Genomic DNA, 15,933 nt, shown 5'->3' on the forward strand with positions numbered 1-15,933 from the left:
TGGACAGAGGAGCCTGACAGGCTCTAGTCCATGGGGTTGCAAAGAGTCACACATAACTGAGCAGAGAGCAGAGCAGAGAGAGAGAGAAAGATTATAGCACTTTCTGCACATCAGCTTATTTGAAGCCCTTATACATATTGATCCATTTGTTTCTTTCAACAGTTCTAAGAGGCAGACAGTATTATTATCGCCATTTTTTAAATGAGGAAGGTGAAGAGGAGACTGGTTAAGTAACCTGCCCTAGATCACACAGCTAGTAAGTAGCAGAGCAAGATTGGCAGAAGGGTGGTTTTGTTCCTGAGCCTGTGTTATTAATCGTTCACTCTTCTGCTCTTGTTTTATATGCTATAGCAGCATTGCTCTGTGCATACATCAGAGTTCTGGACCACCTCTGTAGAGCAGATCAAGAACATTTTCCTCAAGAGAAGTTTCTAGGATTAGCAATCATTCTCTTTATCTTGAATTGCCCACTAGAAGCTCGGAGTCAAACAGTATAATTTTAAAGTTAGGACAATCCATAAAGATCATCTTATCCATCTTCACTCATTTAATAGATAAGGAAATTAAAGTTTAGACAGACTGTGTGATCTATGATCATGTTGCTTATTGTGAGTTTTTTTCCTTAGGCTACTAATTAAATGACTGCTGGGTTAATCAAAGCTTGTTTCCTATCAAATATTTACTATGAAGTTGCTATGTGGTTGTGGGGTAGGATACTTATTAGATGTTATATTGTGTATTTTTTTCAATGGTAATACAATAAACTATGTTGGTAAGTCATATAATAATAATATCTTTCTAATAGGGAGAATTTACTGCAATAGACTACAACTTTCAGAGTGACTGTGGATGTGTACAGTATCTCTGTGGTAACTATGTCTTTGAAACTTTTAAATGATAATCATATTATTGGTATATGTTATTCACTATTAAAATTAAAAATTAAATTAATTTTCATTTTTAAGAATTAAAAATTATTTTGAGATATATTATACATTTTAAGCCATTTGCCAGTTTTTGAGTATAAAAACTGTAGTTTTTAATTTTTTAATTTTCTCTTGTGTAATATTCCTAAATGTTCTGAGAAACTTCATAAGTGAAGTTGCTCAGAAACTGCATAACAAGACATAAAAATGATTCTTTGTCCAAGGCTTAACAGAATTTAAAGTTGATGCCAATATTCTTTTTTGTGTATATAATTTAATTTAAAAATAGATAACAGCTAAAAGTGAGAGATTTTTGTTCACTCTTTTATAATTATTGATGTTAACACTGTATGGCATAAGGTTGATTTTTCTATGAAATAACAAATCTTCATATTAAGTAGGTTAATAGAAAATAAACAGTTGTTCAATATCTTGAAACTCTGGTATTTTTATATGAGAGAAGAATTAAATCCAGCATTGGCAAGGCACAAAGAGTTACTCCAGCCTACCTAAAGCCACTTTCAAAGATGTGATAGTACAGTGTATCAGCTGCCTTCATCGTAAAGGATGACTTATATAATTATATATTTTGCAGCACAATAAAATTGAAAATTTTTCTCTCAAAATACCAAACATGAAATGTTACACAATACTTTCATGAAGAGGCCTTCTGTTATTGATTAATATTTTTGCCTTCATTTATATCCATTCCCCAAAATTGTCATGTTATGTTTCCAGAAGAGGGAACAGCAAGTAGCTTGATGATTACTTTAAGTTAATTCTAGAATCTGCTATATATTATAGCTTTTAGAGAAAGTTCAAACAGTAAATAGTAATTGAGTTTATATGTAATTTCTTACTGTATATTAAGGAATAAATGTCACACTCATTATTAAGTGAACTCTTGAGCTATTAACAATATATAAAGTTAAAGATCTTTATTGGTTTTTAAAAAATTGCACATCACAATAAAAACATAGTCTTAAATAAAAGTTCTATTGATTAATAAAAAACCTGAATATTGTACTTTTTGTTGACTTTTTAATCTTTTCTTAGAAAAGGATGATGTGTGTGTATTTCAAGAAATATCAGTATTGAATCCTGGCCAATCTATGATAAGGTATTTGGAAGGGGATTTTTGTTACATGGTAGAGTGTCTCGAAGAAAAAGATAACCACACAGGCTTCCACACTTTGAACTTTACAATGGTGAATTGTTCAAAAGAATGTGATATTGTAAGTATTTTTTCTAAGTCATTCTGGTACAAGTTCATTAATCTTAAAATGGCAGCTGTAGAATTTGAACAATACTCTGTAATTTAAAAATATACACTTGAATAGTGCTTTAATAATCTATTAATTTGTAATGTATCTATATAATACAGTATCCTTTTCCTGGGTATAACCTTGAATTTCAGAAGTCTTATTTTCTATACAGCTTATTTGACCTGAGCTTTTTACATCTGCTTGATGAATCTTGTCTGCGAGATGTAAAGGTTAACAACTACTTCACTTCTAATACAGCTGTATAAAGTTATTTGATGTGCCTCAAATTCAACCTTAAATATGTTTACAGATATTCTAAGAGAGCATAATTTTTAAAATTTATTTTTAACTGGAGGATAATCACTTTACAATGTTGTGTTGGTTTCTGTCATACATCAGCATGAATCAACCATAGTCTGCATGTGTCCTCTTCCTCTTGACCCTCCCTCTGAGAGCTTATGTTATAATGGGAAGCACTTTCAGAACTAATTCATTAAAAATATCAGTACTGTTGTTGGCTAATCCAAATTATTATTACTCTGCACAGCACCAGGTATATACTCCACCTCCAAGTGACTATGATTGTTGTGGTACCTGCAAAAATATATCCTGCAAATTTCAAATGGAAAACGGAACAACAGTTATATATGAGGTATGAATTACTTCGTTCCTAAAATGTATTCCTCTGCAGGGTAGCTCTCTGTGCTATTTTCTGAATAAGGTGTTCACATAAATTTGAAAAATCTCTCTCTCACACACACAGTATTCTACATACAAGAAGCACACCCACATAGAGCACACTTGCAAGACATAGATAGACGCAAGACATAGTTAACAGTTTAAAGTCCATGACTCCTTTTGCGAAGGAGCATATTTAACTGGTTTCTCAAACTTATTTTATCAGAGATCCTTACTTTTCCCCCAGATGTTAGGAATGGGCTTCGAGAAATGCTGATTTCTAATCATTAGAACAAAGGAAAAGAGTGTTATTCACTCATTTGAAATGAAGCATTTTAACAAAACTCTGAAACTCAAGATGTTACTTTATTATTTTAGGTATTGAAGATTTCAGTAGGTAAATATAAGAAAAGATTTAAGATATTTGAAAAATTTTAAAAGATTTCAAGAGTAATGAATGCCGTATCACATCTTTCCACAATATAATAATTATTCAGAATTCTTCCATTATCTCATAATAAATAACTCTATGGAGGTTTGCAGACTGACCTACTTTTTCCCTTTTTTAGAACAGAAGAAGGGAACCATGTAATTTTAGTACAGTTATTAGTGATGTCATCAGATTTGGGAGGGTCACAAATTCTGATTATAATTTGCATTACCTGAGGATAGTTCCAATTTATTATTGCTATTCTTAAGTTTTTTCCATTAATAGTTTAATTATATGGAGGTCTTATTTATGGTATTCTTAATTACATGGAATTAACTATATACCCAAAAGAAAAACAGATTTTTCCAACCCTGTGCATTTTACTAAGTAAGAAAAAGTTAACAATTATCTTATTTTATAACAATATAACATATGCTTGTATTGTCCATTTGTTTTATAATTATGTGAAAATAGTGTTATTGATTTAAATAATGTTGATATTACTTATCTGTTTAATCATAGCAATATTTCTGCTTCATATTATATTTTTTAAAGAGGGAGTCTTGAAAAAGCAAGCTTATAAAAATGATGAGGAGACAGGTGTCAGTGAGAGAAAATGAATCACAAGTTACTTGAAAATATATAGCAATGTGGGGATTTTAGTAGAGTAACATGAACTCTATAGATGTCAATAAGCCAGGAACTATTGGTGTATATAATCAGTATTCACAGTGATAACCCTGATATTTAAATAAAATATTACATTATGTTTAGAGTATTTATTGTGAACACAAGTAATATAGGTAAATATTCATCAAGATTGTTATAATAACTCTTAGTTCTTTCAAAGATAAGTTTTATTTATCTAGAAATCTAATTCCTATGGAACAACTAATTTTTGATTCCAGATAAATTAGAACATACTATTTGAATTGAATATTAGAATTAATATTTGATTTTGAACGTTTTATCTTATTTTAGACCTGGACTTGTAGATCTTTTCCAATTGAGGTTCGTAAGGACCTGAAGACATTTATGAATTAAAATAGAATCTACAGAAAAGGAAGCTTGTCAGAATTTTTGCTGGTCCACAAAGAATCTTCAAGTCAGAGATTGATTAACATTTTAAAATTCAGATTATAAAAATATATAGATTAACAATTACAGCCTAACAGTTATATTATAATTAGTTTCAGCTGATTTTATTTGTAAATAGGAATTCTGAAATCAGGAGCGAAATAAACAGTTACTATCTTAAAAATTTGTTAAAGAATAGGGATACATTTTAAAATAACCAGAAGGTATAGAAAACTAGAACTATGGGTGAATAATCACTATCATCCAAAGATTTTTTAATTTTTTGTTGATAAGGGAGTAAAAGAAAAAACAAACAAGCCTCAAGTGAGGAGTCATACTAACTAATATGATTTGTTGTTTTATAATTAGTGAGGGAATATTAGAGCAAGACCTTTGACACTTGGCCAAATTAGATAATTAATTTTGTAGTACAAAAAGATGCTGAGTTGCTTCTTCCCTCTCTATTGTTTTGTTCCACATTGACATCTCAGTTCTAGTATGAAACCAAACACACCCACCCACCTGCCACATACGTGTATTTTTAATCATTTTAGATAAGTTTAGGTACAGTTCCAGACAGACATTTTATGTCACAAGAAGCTCTCTAAATCTTGACTTGACTTTTGATTCAGTAAGATAGGAAACATTCTACTTATGAAATACGGCAGATTTTAAGAAGCAAACAGAATCTTTCTCTTTTATTTTTAGGAGGGGAGCACCTGGCACTATAATTGTACAACATTTGAATGTGTTAAGACTGATGAAGGGGCAATGATTCTTAACTACAGTATGGTCTGTCCACCTTTTAATGAGACTGAATGCAAAATGGTTTGTACTTTGTTATAGCCAAGAAAATTTAGCATTAACTATAATTTGTAAAATGCACGTTAATATGTTTTCCAAGGTCATACATACATGCTTTATTTGTTTTGGTAAATGTTTATTTTCATATATACATAAAAGTTTGATTATATTTCCTCTTTGGCAGTTTGAGTTGTATATGGCACTCCAAATAATTTTGACTCTCCCTGAATGCACATGATACTATCTCTGGGTTTTTAATATGCAGACCAAAGGATTATTGAAAAATCTTTTGATTAGCCGACTTAGCCTCTCTTTCAATATGGATTAATAAACTAATTGATCTGAACTTGGTCAAGTTTCTCTTTCTTAAACCCACAGCAGACTTTTGATGTCATTTGCTTTTCGATGCATGCTGGCCTAAGGGAGGCCAGAGTTTCTCTGAGCATGGACCACTGTGAAGCTCAGCTTATGCCGGAGCACAGCTGATCCTTCAGTTTTGCTCTTCCAATTCCTTATTCTTCCAGAGAAGAGCCCGCTGGGACAGTAGATTTTTGAAAGTCACATAGTTTTTTAAAAGATTCTTTGTAGCCTTAATTATTTAGGAAATAATAATCCCTAATGAAAAGTAAACTTTACTCTGTTGTGTGAGGCAATATTTTTCTTTCAGTGTAAAGAAATAGCATGATTTCACTGACTTTTTCAACATGTGCCCTTTTAGTGATGATGGTTAGCTAGCTGGCTGAATAACAAGATACAGTATGTACCAAGGTAATAGAATTTTAGCTCTTTAAAGAATCTTAGGCATCATCTTATTTCACAAATCCATTTTTATAGAATAAATTATTCTTTTATTTGTATTATAATTAGCGAGTTACTAAAAGCAATCAGGCAATTATGGTAAGAATTCCAAAAGATAATCAATGAAATTTTCTTAATTTAGCCTTTGGTAAGAGATATTCAGAAGTAGAAGATTTGTTTAAAATCATAAAATATTAAAGAAAAAGAGATATCATTTTAACATTCAGTTCTATCAGGAACTCAGTCTAGTCTTGAAAAGTAGTTTATTTCAAGGAGTCTAAAAAACACACTGATCTTTGTTTAGAGTACCTCTCGACTTGGTAAGAAAATCTTTTGTTTTATTTTAAATGTGTTCTTTTAATTAAGTTAATCTTTTTGCACACTTTTTCATAGTACTTATGAATAAATAACAATTAAAAAAATTTAAAATATCTGCTCCTAATTTTAAAAATAAAAATTGTTATTAGATATAGTTGTTTCAATCTTTTTCCTATAAAAGTCTTTGTGATACTTAGTAAATATATTGAAAAGTTAGTTTTTTATTTCTAATCTAGGAGGAAATGAATAAACATTGAGTTTTAACACTGTTCCTCTCTCATCCTAGAATGAAGGGATTGTGAAGCTTTATAATGAAGGCTGTTGCAGGATCTGTAAGTGAGGACAAATTATATATATTAATTTGATTAGTTTTAATTGTTCATGACTATGATTTTTCTCATAAGATTCACTTCTTACATTGCAGTGAGGGAAATGTATTTTTTAATGTATATTATTTAAATGTTTTTATGGCAAGTGGTTGATTATTTTGTAACTTAGTCTTTATCTTCTGGAACATAAATACAGTTTTTAATGTAGGTGAATTTTAATCTAAATTTAATTTAAATATTAGAAATGTCTTTCTTGCTGCATTTCTCCAAAGGTATTGCACAGAATTTCAGTAGGGTTTAAGTTTAAAAAGTACTCTATGACCAAATGTGCTTTAAACTACACAAAATTGTTATAAGACTCCAATAAGGACATAGAGAGTATGATATTTTCCAAACCTATTTGAACAAACCTATGGTTCTATATAATTAATACATTTGAGAAATACCAATTTAGTGAGTTATATTTAAATAATATGTATATAAAATATCCCATAAATATAAATAAACATATTTATTTGAATTATATGGTTTATTTCATGGTGCTTTATAGCACCCTTTGAAGAGTGTTCAAAGTAGAGGAAATGGCAAAGCGCAGTCATAGCACAGGGATGAAAGTGATAAAAGAGGATTAAGGACATTAAAGGTCATGTTAAAGATGAAATAGAATAGAGTGGTATTTGTGCAATTTTTATTTGTATGCTTATGAATTTATTTTTCAACTACTTGTGAGTTTATGTCAAGATGAAAATAGAAGTGTTAGAAAAGTTGGCATAAACAGTAATTTTAATATTGTTTAGAGAAGTTTTTGGGAAAAAGACTTCAACATGATTCAGGTTAATAATGCCATTGTGGAGCACTGGATTCTTAGTCACAAGAATTCTATAACCCCATGTTTTATTATTAGAGAAGTGAGTGTATTTATGTTATCTGAGGGCAGACAAGGGACTATCTGTTTGACTGACCATATTACTACTATTGGTTGTCAGCCACACGCCAACAGTCTATCAAACCCATTGCAGATAACACTGCAACCAGTCTTCACCACAGTTCTGGGAAGTGTGTGGGGAAATAGGTATGATTTCCCTTTCAGTTGAGGAAATGAAGGTTCAGAAAAGTGGATTACACTCATAATCAGTGATAGACTTAAGTCTATCCAGTGCCTGGCATCAGGATTGTTCAGTTTGGCCCAGCTCCTTGAAGTTGCAGAATCGTGACAAGCTGCCTTGTTTTCTCTAATCTGATGTGTAAGGACCTGTGAAGTAGTTTCCGCTTTGGCATTAGAGAACCCCTGTCTGTAGTCTTTGCTTTTGGGTGACCAGGCTTTATCAGAAAGACTGCAGATGTTGGCTATTATCATAGGTATATGCTAAACAACATGTGTTACAATTATAACGACACTGAGGAATGAATAGAAAATGGCTCTTGGCACAAACAAATTCAGTCAACTAGGATGTCCCAGTTTCATTTATTGAATGAATGAACATAAACAAATTTTTGTTGAGTGCCTCTCATGTAGTAGACACTCTTTTAGGTACTGGTACTATGATAAAGGATGAAACAACCTCTGCCTGCTTAGTGCATGTTGTCAAGAAGGGGCGGAAACAATAACTGGTAAATATACACCATTACGTCAGTACTGACGAATGGCATAAAGAATAACAGTGCAGAATACAAGGGATGGAGAGGGAGGGGAATTGGGTTGTTCATTAAGTGGGTGATTAGAGAATGCCTCTTTGATGACATGTCAATTGAGTAGGGACTGAATGTCCTTGGGAGCCAGCCAGGAAGAGTGAAGGGTGTTCAAAGTGGAGGAAGTGGCCAAGTGCAGTCATAGCATAGGGGTTAGAGTGATAGAAGAGGATAAGGACTTATAGGTCATGTTAAAGAGGTTTCTTTCTTGACTAGTCTTTCTTTTAAAACTTGTATGACAATGAAAGTGTTAATGAAGTAACCAATGTGTGAAAGCATCGTAAGACACGAAACAGCTTGCCCTCTGTCACCAGCACTGAGTCTCAGGCCATGCTGTAGTTGGGAGGTCCAAGAATGAGAATGACCAAGTATAAGAGACTGTTGTTGTTCAGAAGCTCAGTCATGTTGGACCCTTTGAAATCCCATGAACTGCAGCACGCCAGGCTTCCATCTCCTGGAGCTTGCTCAAACTCATGTCCGTTGAGTCAGTGATGCCATCCCACATACATCTCATCCTCTGTCATCCCCTTCTCTTCCTGCCTTCAATATTTCCTAGCATCAGGGTCTTTTATAATGAGGCAGCTCTTCCCATTAGGTGGCCAAAGTTTTGGAGCTTCAGCTTCAGCATCAGTCCTTCCAATGAATATTCAGGACTGATTTCCTTTAGGATGGACTGGTTTGATCTTCTTGAGGTCCAAGGGACTCTCAAGAATTTTCTCTAACACCTCAGTTCAAAAGCATCAATTCTTCGGTGCTCGGCCTTCTTTATGGTCCAACTCTCACATCCATACATGATTACTGGAAAAACCATAGCTTTGACTAGACTGACATTTGTCAGCAAAGTAATGTCTCTGCTTTTTAATATGCTGTCTAGGTTTGTCATAGCTTTTCTTCCAAGAAGCAAGCATCTTTTAATTTCATGGCTGCAGTCACCATCTGCAGTAATTTTGGAGCATAAGAAAATAAAGTCTGTCCCTGTTTCCCTTATTTCCCCATCTGTTTGCCATGAAGTGATGGGACCAGATGCCATGATCTTAGTTTTCTGAACGTTGAGTTTTAGGCCAGCTTTTTTCACTCTCCTCTTTCACCTTCATCAAAAGGCTCTTTCCATTCCTCTTTGCTTTCTGCCATAAGGGTGGTGTCATCTGCATATTTGAGGTTATTGATATTTCTCCCAGCAAACTGGATTTCAGTCTGTGTTTCATCCAGCCTGGCATTTCACTGATGTATTCTAGATGTAAGTTAAATAAACAGGATGACAATCAATATACAGCCTTGACGTACTCCTTTCCCAATTTGGAACCATCCATTGTTCCATATCTGTGTCTAGCTGGTGCTTCTTGACCAGCATACAGGTTTCGCAGCAAGCAGGTAAGGTAGTCTGGCATTCCCATCTCTTGAAGATTTTTCCACAGTTTTTGTGATCCACACAGTCAAAAGCTTTAGCATAATCAATGAAGCAGACATATATGTTTTTCTGGAATTCTCTTATTTTTTCTATGATCCAGTGGATGTTGGCAATTTGATCTCTGATTCCTCTGGCTTTTCTAAATCCAGCTTGTACATCTGGAAGTTCTCAGTTCACATACTCTTGAAGCCTGGCATGGAAAACTTTGCTAGCGTGTGAAATGGGTGCAATTGTGCAGTAGTTTGTACATTCTTTGGCATTGCCCTTCTTTTGGACTGGAATGAAAACTGACCTGTCCCAGTCCTATGGCCACTGCTGAGTTTTCCAGATTTGCTAGCATATTGAGTGCAGCACTTTCACAGCATTGTCTTTCCGAATTTGAAATAGCTCAACGGGAATTCCATCACCTCCATTAGCTTTGTTCATAGTGATGCTTCCTAAGGCCCACTTGACTTCACATTCCAGGATGTCTGGCTCTAGGTGAGTGATCACACCATCGTGATTGACTGGGTCGTGAAGATCTTTTTTGTGTAGCTCTTCTTGCCACCTCTTCTTAATATCTTCTGCTTCTGTTAGGTCCATATCATTTGTGTCCTTTATTGTGCCCATCTTTGCATGAAGCATCCCTCTGCTCCCTTGGTATCTCCAATTTTCTTGAAGAGATCTCTAGTCTTTCCCATTCTGTTGTTTTCCTCTGTTTCTTTGTGTTGGTCATTTAGGAAGTTCCTTGTGTGCACCAGGACTGAGGGAAAGAAGCGGTGATCCCCACAAGAGACTGAGCCAGACCTGCCTTTGAGTGTTTGAGTGTCTCCTGCAGAGACACAGCTCAGCAATGACCTGCTGCAGGGACAGGGGCTCTGGCTTCAACAGACCTGGGAGACACTGCGTGTGGCAAAAGTCCTCTTGGAGATGGTTGCCATTAGCACCACTGTAGAGCTGCTGAGCAGACGACCCATAAACTGGAGAACAATTACACCAAAAAAGTTCTCACACTGTTTCAAAAGTTGTAGGGCCTACAACAGATTTCCCAACCTGGGGATCTGGCAAAGGATTGAGAACCTCCAGGGAAACAGACTCTTGGAGGGCACAAACAAAACCTTGTGCACAGCAGGACCCAAGATGAAGGACCAGTGTCCTCATGAGACTGAGCCAGACTTGCCTATGAGTGCCTGGGAGTCTCCAGCAGAGGTGTGGGTTGACAGTGGCCTGCCATGGGGTCAAGGGTACTGACTACTACAGTCTTAGGAGCAGCAGCATGCTGACATAAGTGCTTTTGAAGGAAATCACCATTACCTCCATTACCCCATCAGCAGAAAATTGGATTAAAGATTTATTGAGCATAGCTTTGCTCACCAGAGCAAGACCCAGTTTTCCCCACAGCCAGTCCCTCCCATCAGGAAGCTTCCACAAGCCTCTTATCCTCATCCATCAGAGGGTAGACAGAATGAAAAATCACAATCACAGAAAGCTAACTAACTGATCACATGGACCACAGCCTTGTCTAACTCAATGCAACTATGAACCATGTTATGTAGGGCCACCCAAGATGAACAGGTCATGGTGGAGAGTTCTGAAAAGGGACTGGAGAAGGGACTGGAGATGGGACTGGCAAACCACTTTAGCATTCTTGCCTTGAGAACCCCATGAACAGCATGAAAATGCAAAAATAGGAGACTGAGGAGGAGACATAAAGAGACTGGGGGAAAACCAGAGTGTGCTCTTGGAGCCAAGAGCAGAAATTGTATCCAGGAGGAAAGACTGATGGATTGATACAAATGTTGCTGAGAAGTCAAGTAGGAAGAGAACAGACATAACCTTTGAATACAGCAACTGAATGAAGGTCCTGGATGATAAGAACAGCTTGATCTCAGGCAATCTTGCTACCCATCTAGACTTTAACCAGAGTAGCTTAACTTTTATATACTTCACATCTTGGGATTTCATACAAGCATTTATTTTAAATAAAGATATTGTGACTAAACTCACTTAAAGATTGGAGCTCTAACTCCAGTCTTTTGCAAATAAGGAAACTCAGCAGAATGGTTTAATGGCATTCCTAAAGTGACAAAGCAAATTCTTAATAGTAACAGGGTGAGATAAGAACCTTGGTTGTTTTGCATCCTGATTCAGGGATTACATCCACTATCATACAGCGTTCAGTTCAGTTCAGTTCAGTGGCTCAGTCGTGTCTGACTCTGAGATCCCATGAATCGCAGCATGCCAGGCCTCCCTGTCCATCACCAACTCCCGGAGTTCACTCCAACTCACGTCCATCGAGTCAGTGATGCCATCCAGCCATCTCATCCTCTGTCGCTCCGTTTTCCTCCTGCCCCCAGTCCCTCCCAGCATCAGAGTCTTTTCCAATGAGTCAACTCTTCGCATGAGGTGGCCAAAGTACTGGAGTTTCAGCTTTAGCATCATTCCTTCCAAAGAACACCCAGGGCTGATCTCCTTTAGAATGGACTGGTTGGATCTCCTTGCAGTCCAAGGGACTCACAAGAGTCTTCTCCAACACCACAGTTCTAAAGCATCAATTCTTCGGTGCTCAGCCTTCTTCACAGTCCAACTCTTACATCCATACATGACCACAGGAAAAACCACAGCCTTGACTAGACTGACCTTTGTTGGCAAAGTAATGTCTCTGCTTTTCAATATGCTGTACAGCATTAAATATATATTATTGGGTATATTATCAAGTGATAATCCATCATGCACACAGAGGCATAATAATATATTACTTAATATAAGGCATTTTCATTAGAAATTGTGACATCATTTCAGAGCCATAGAATCAAGTATGAGTCATCCATACATTTCAACATGGTTGGTAACAATTCAGTTACATTTATGCATAGTTTTACATTAATATCCATTAAGATAAAGTGGTCTTAAATCTATCAATTTATATTTTAAAAGAGATTTATATATGTATGTATGCCTTATTATGTACATGTATATTTACCTATATATAACATGGTTGATTTTTTAATATATAATATTAAAATATACCCTGCACACACAGATTGATGTTAGCATTACTCCATGTGTAGAATATGTTTGATTTATGATCACAATAATTATTGAAGTCAATAAGGCAAAGAGATAAATATAAGGCTAGAAAATATGTGAGAAAATATATGTAGAAATTGAAAATAAATATTGAACATAAACTACATAAGAGTAAAATTTCAACTATCTCATTATAGAAATACATTTCATATCAATATATGTTTTCAATTATAAATATATTCATATGTTTAATTGAATTAAGAAACAATTTGACATGAACGTTTGGATGAATAAATACATTCTATGTTTTATCAGGTAAACGAGAAGAAAGAATATGCCAGAAAGTGATTATCAAGTCAGTTATAAGGAAGCAGGACTGTATAAGTCAAAGCTCTGTAAGTGGATAAATATAATTTGTTATGTAAAAGGTCGATGTCTTTCCAGAAGTATATGTGTGTCAGCACTGGTAAGCAAACAAAATGCCAACACTTAAAATATTTAACTTTGAGATTATCCCTACATTCTAAGAGTAAAATATTCTGTTTGTGAAGAAATGTGAATTTATTCTTGGAATAAATAATCAACAGTTTATTTCAATGATAATTTCAATCCAGAGAAATGGAAATTTAAATCTAAATATACTTGACCACATATTGTCTTAGGTATGCAATTTTAATTAGCAAAAATAGTCTTGTGTCTAAGTTTGCCCACTTTTATAAGACCTATATGATTCTGTAGTCTACTTAGTTGTGATATAATACAACTTAAATAGAATCATTAGATTGTGATTAATACATTCCATAGATCTGTCTAGTTATGTGTGCACATTTCATACTTTGAGTTATGTCAGATTGCCATCTTGGACAATCAGTATGCTACCTTCAGTTCAGTTCAGTTTCTCAGTCATGTCCAACTCTTTGCAACCCCATGGACTGCAGCATGGGAGGCCTCCCTGTCCGTCACCAACTCCTGGAGTTTACTCAAACTCATGTCCATTGAGTCGGTGATGCCATCCAACCATCTCATCCTCTGTCATCCCCTTCTCTTCCCGCCTTCCATCTCTCCCAGCATCAGGGTCTTTTCAAATGAGATAGTTCTTCTCATCAGGTGGCCAAAGTATTGGAGTTTCAGCTTCAGCATTAGTCCTTCCAATGAATATTCAGAACTGATTTCCTTTAGGATGGACTGGTTGGATCTCCCTGCTGTCCAAGGGACTCTACCTTAGTGGAATCAATATCACCGTTTTAAAAGTTTTAAGACATTTTTCTCATTGTCTCTCCTTACAGATAAACGTTGCATCTTGCGATGGAAAATGCCCATCAGCCACCATATATAACATCAATATTGAGAGCCATCTAAGATTCTGTAAGTGTTGCCGCGAAAACGGGGTGCGCAACTTGACGGTGCCGCTCTACTGCTCAGGCAACGGCACCGAAGTCCTGCACACCCTCCAGGAGCCTATAGACTGCACGTGCCAGTGGAACTAAGCTCTTGGGTTCCAGGAACTCTATGCAGCAGCATAAGGTCAAATGCAGTTAACTTTATCAGCTCTTTTTAAGGCGCCTGGCAGATTTATACGGTTGAATAATAATACGTATTTTTCAGACTATTGGATATGCCAGTTTAACACTTGCTGCAAAATCTATACAATTTCCAAGAAAAATTAGGTTTATCGATTTAGTCTATTTTACAGAATCAAATGAACTTAAGGTGTTCAGCTGAAATTCTGTTATGTATACAACTGCAACATGAAGTTATATTCTCATCTATTAGAAAGTTGTTTTGTAGGTTTCTTTCAGTTCGTTCAATTTTTATTTTATTTTATTTTAAAGTCTTCCATAGATATTAAAATTAAGATACCCTTTTATTGCTAGTGTTTATTCTGGCAAATGTAATCAGCTAATCGTGACAACTTTAATTTAGATAGTCATAAAGAGCGGTCTGCTTAGAGACAGATCATAGAACAATAGGATATTATATTATTTAAATTCTGAGTGGACATTAAGGATGTAATTGCAAATTTCCCTTAGTTTGCAAGTTTATCACATAACCAGAGAAGCTGTATGACTTGTACAAATTCATTTGGTATAATAACGTAATGAATGCATGTTAACAGTTGGATTAAGTCTACATCTTTTGCCTTCCAGTAATGTGTTCTTTTCTTTTGAACAGTATGGTAAGGTGTGTATCACAGAACCTTTTATTCCTAAAGAGTTTGCTTTGCCTAGAATTAATAACTTTAAATTCAGTGCCTTTAAAAAAAGGAAAAATGCCACATGTACATATGTATATACATCCATATAATAGTTAGCTGGATAATAAGGAATAGGGAAACAGAGTATCAGTTGCTAAATAGAGGAGAGAGATCTTGGGGTTTTATTTTTATTTTTTACCATTAAAACTGTTTTAAAATAGGTTGTTATTATTTAATGTTCAGTTAGCTATTTACTAACTCTTAGATGTCTGGTTTTTGAGATGTATTCAATATTTGCCTAATTATTGAAGCTGCATGCTATTTTTCTGTTCATGTTGCTGTTTTGCCAATGAAGGATGAAATAAAGTTGTTTGAATGTATTAATAATTCTACAATGGAATTCTGTACTTTTTAAATACAGTAGATTATTGACATTTACAACGAATATATTCTGAGTTTTTTACAAATCTCCCAATTCTTTGCCACTCCTAATGTATAGTTATAGATTTTATCTGTAAAGAGGAGAGAATGCCCCACTTAGTATGATTGCTGTGAGGATCAAATGAAGTCAAACATCAGTGAGAGAACAGTAAAACTGTACTGAAAAGCAGATGTGGGAGCCTGGTGGACTAGGCTGAGCTAGGTGATTTGTTTCTATTACAAAATCATGCTACCCAGAAAAATTGCAACAGGTTAGATATTTGGGGCCTCCAAGGTTACTTAGAAATGGATAAAAGAATGAAATGAATATTTCATCTTCAAAGCCCCAGTGTCTACTGTATATAAAAATTGATTTTATCTTATTTGTGCATAATAACACTTGGAAGTATTCTGTCTAAGACATTAACATTTCAATATTTGTTGACTCCTATTAACATCCAGACTGAATCAAATGCTTTTGGTTAAAATATGTTCACACTTTGCTGAAGGGAAACTGTATGGACCTCAAAGGAGGCACATAATATTGTATATCGTCTACCATGATTTCTTTATTTTCATGTTCTGTTA

At 34.9% G+C, this 15,933-nt stretch overlaps 1 protein-coding gene across 1 annotated transcript in view; it reads left to right on the top strand.

Annotated features, from left to right (window-relative positions):
- Window positions 1-15,636, top strand: part of OTOGL (otogelin like) — a 175,505-nt gene extending 159,869 nt beyond the window's left edge. Inside the window, exons 52-58 of the mRNA XM_070788849.1 lie at window positions 806-869; window positions 1,983-2,161; window positions 2,739-2,843; window positions 5,085-5,204; window positions 6,583-6,628; window positions 13,047-13,126; window positions 14,018-15,636. Coding sequence (XP_070644950.1) covers window positions 806-869; window positions 1,983-2,161; window positions 2,739-2,843; window positions 5,085-5,204; window positions 6,583-6,628; window positions 13,047-13,126; window positions 14,018-14,218 — 795 coding nt within the window. The 3' untranslated portion in view covers window positions 14,219-15,636. The remainder of the gene's footprint in view (window positions 1-805; window positions 870-1,982; window positions 2,162-2,738; window positions 2,844-5,084; window positions 5,205-6,582; window positions 6,629-13,046; window positions 13,127-14,017) is intronic.
- Window positions 15,637-15,933: the final 297 nt, after the last annotated feature.

Source organism: Bos indicus, chromosome 5, assembly GCF_029378745.1.
Source record: "Bos indicus isolate NIAB-ARS_2022 breed Sahiwal x Tharparkar chromosome 5, NIAB-ARS_B.indTharparkar_mat_pri_1.0, whole genome shotgun sequence".
In the NCBI taxonomy this organism is placed as follows: Eukaryota; Metazoa; Chordata; class Mammalia; order Artiodactyla; family Bovidae; genus Bos; species Bos indicus.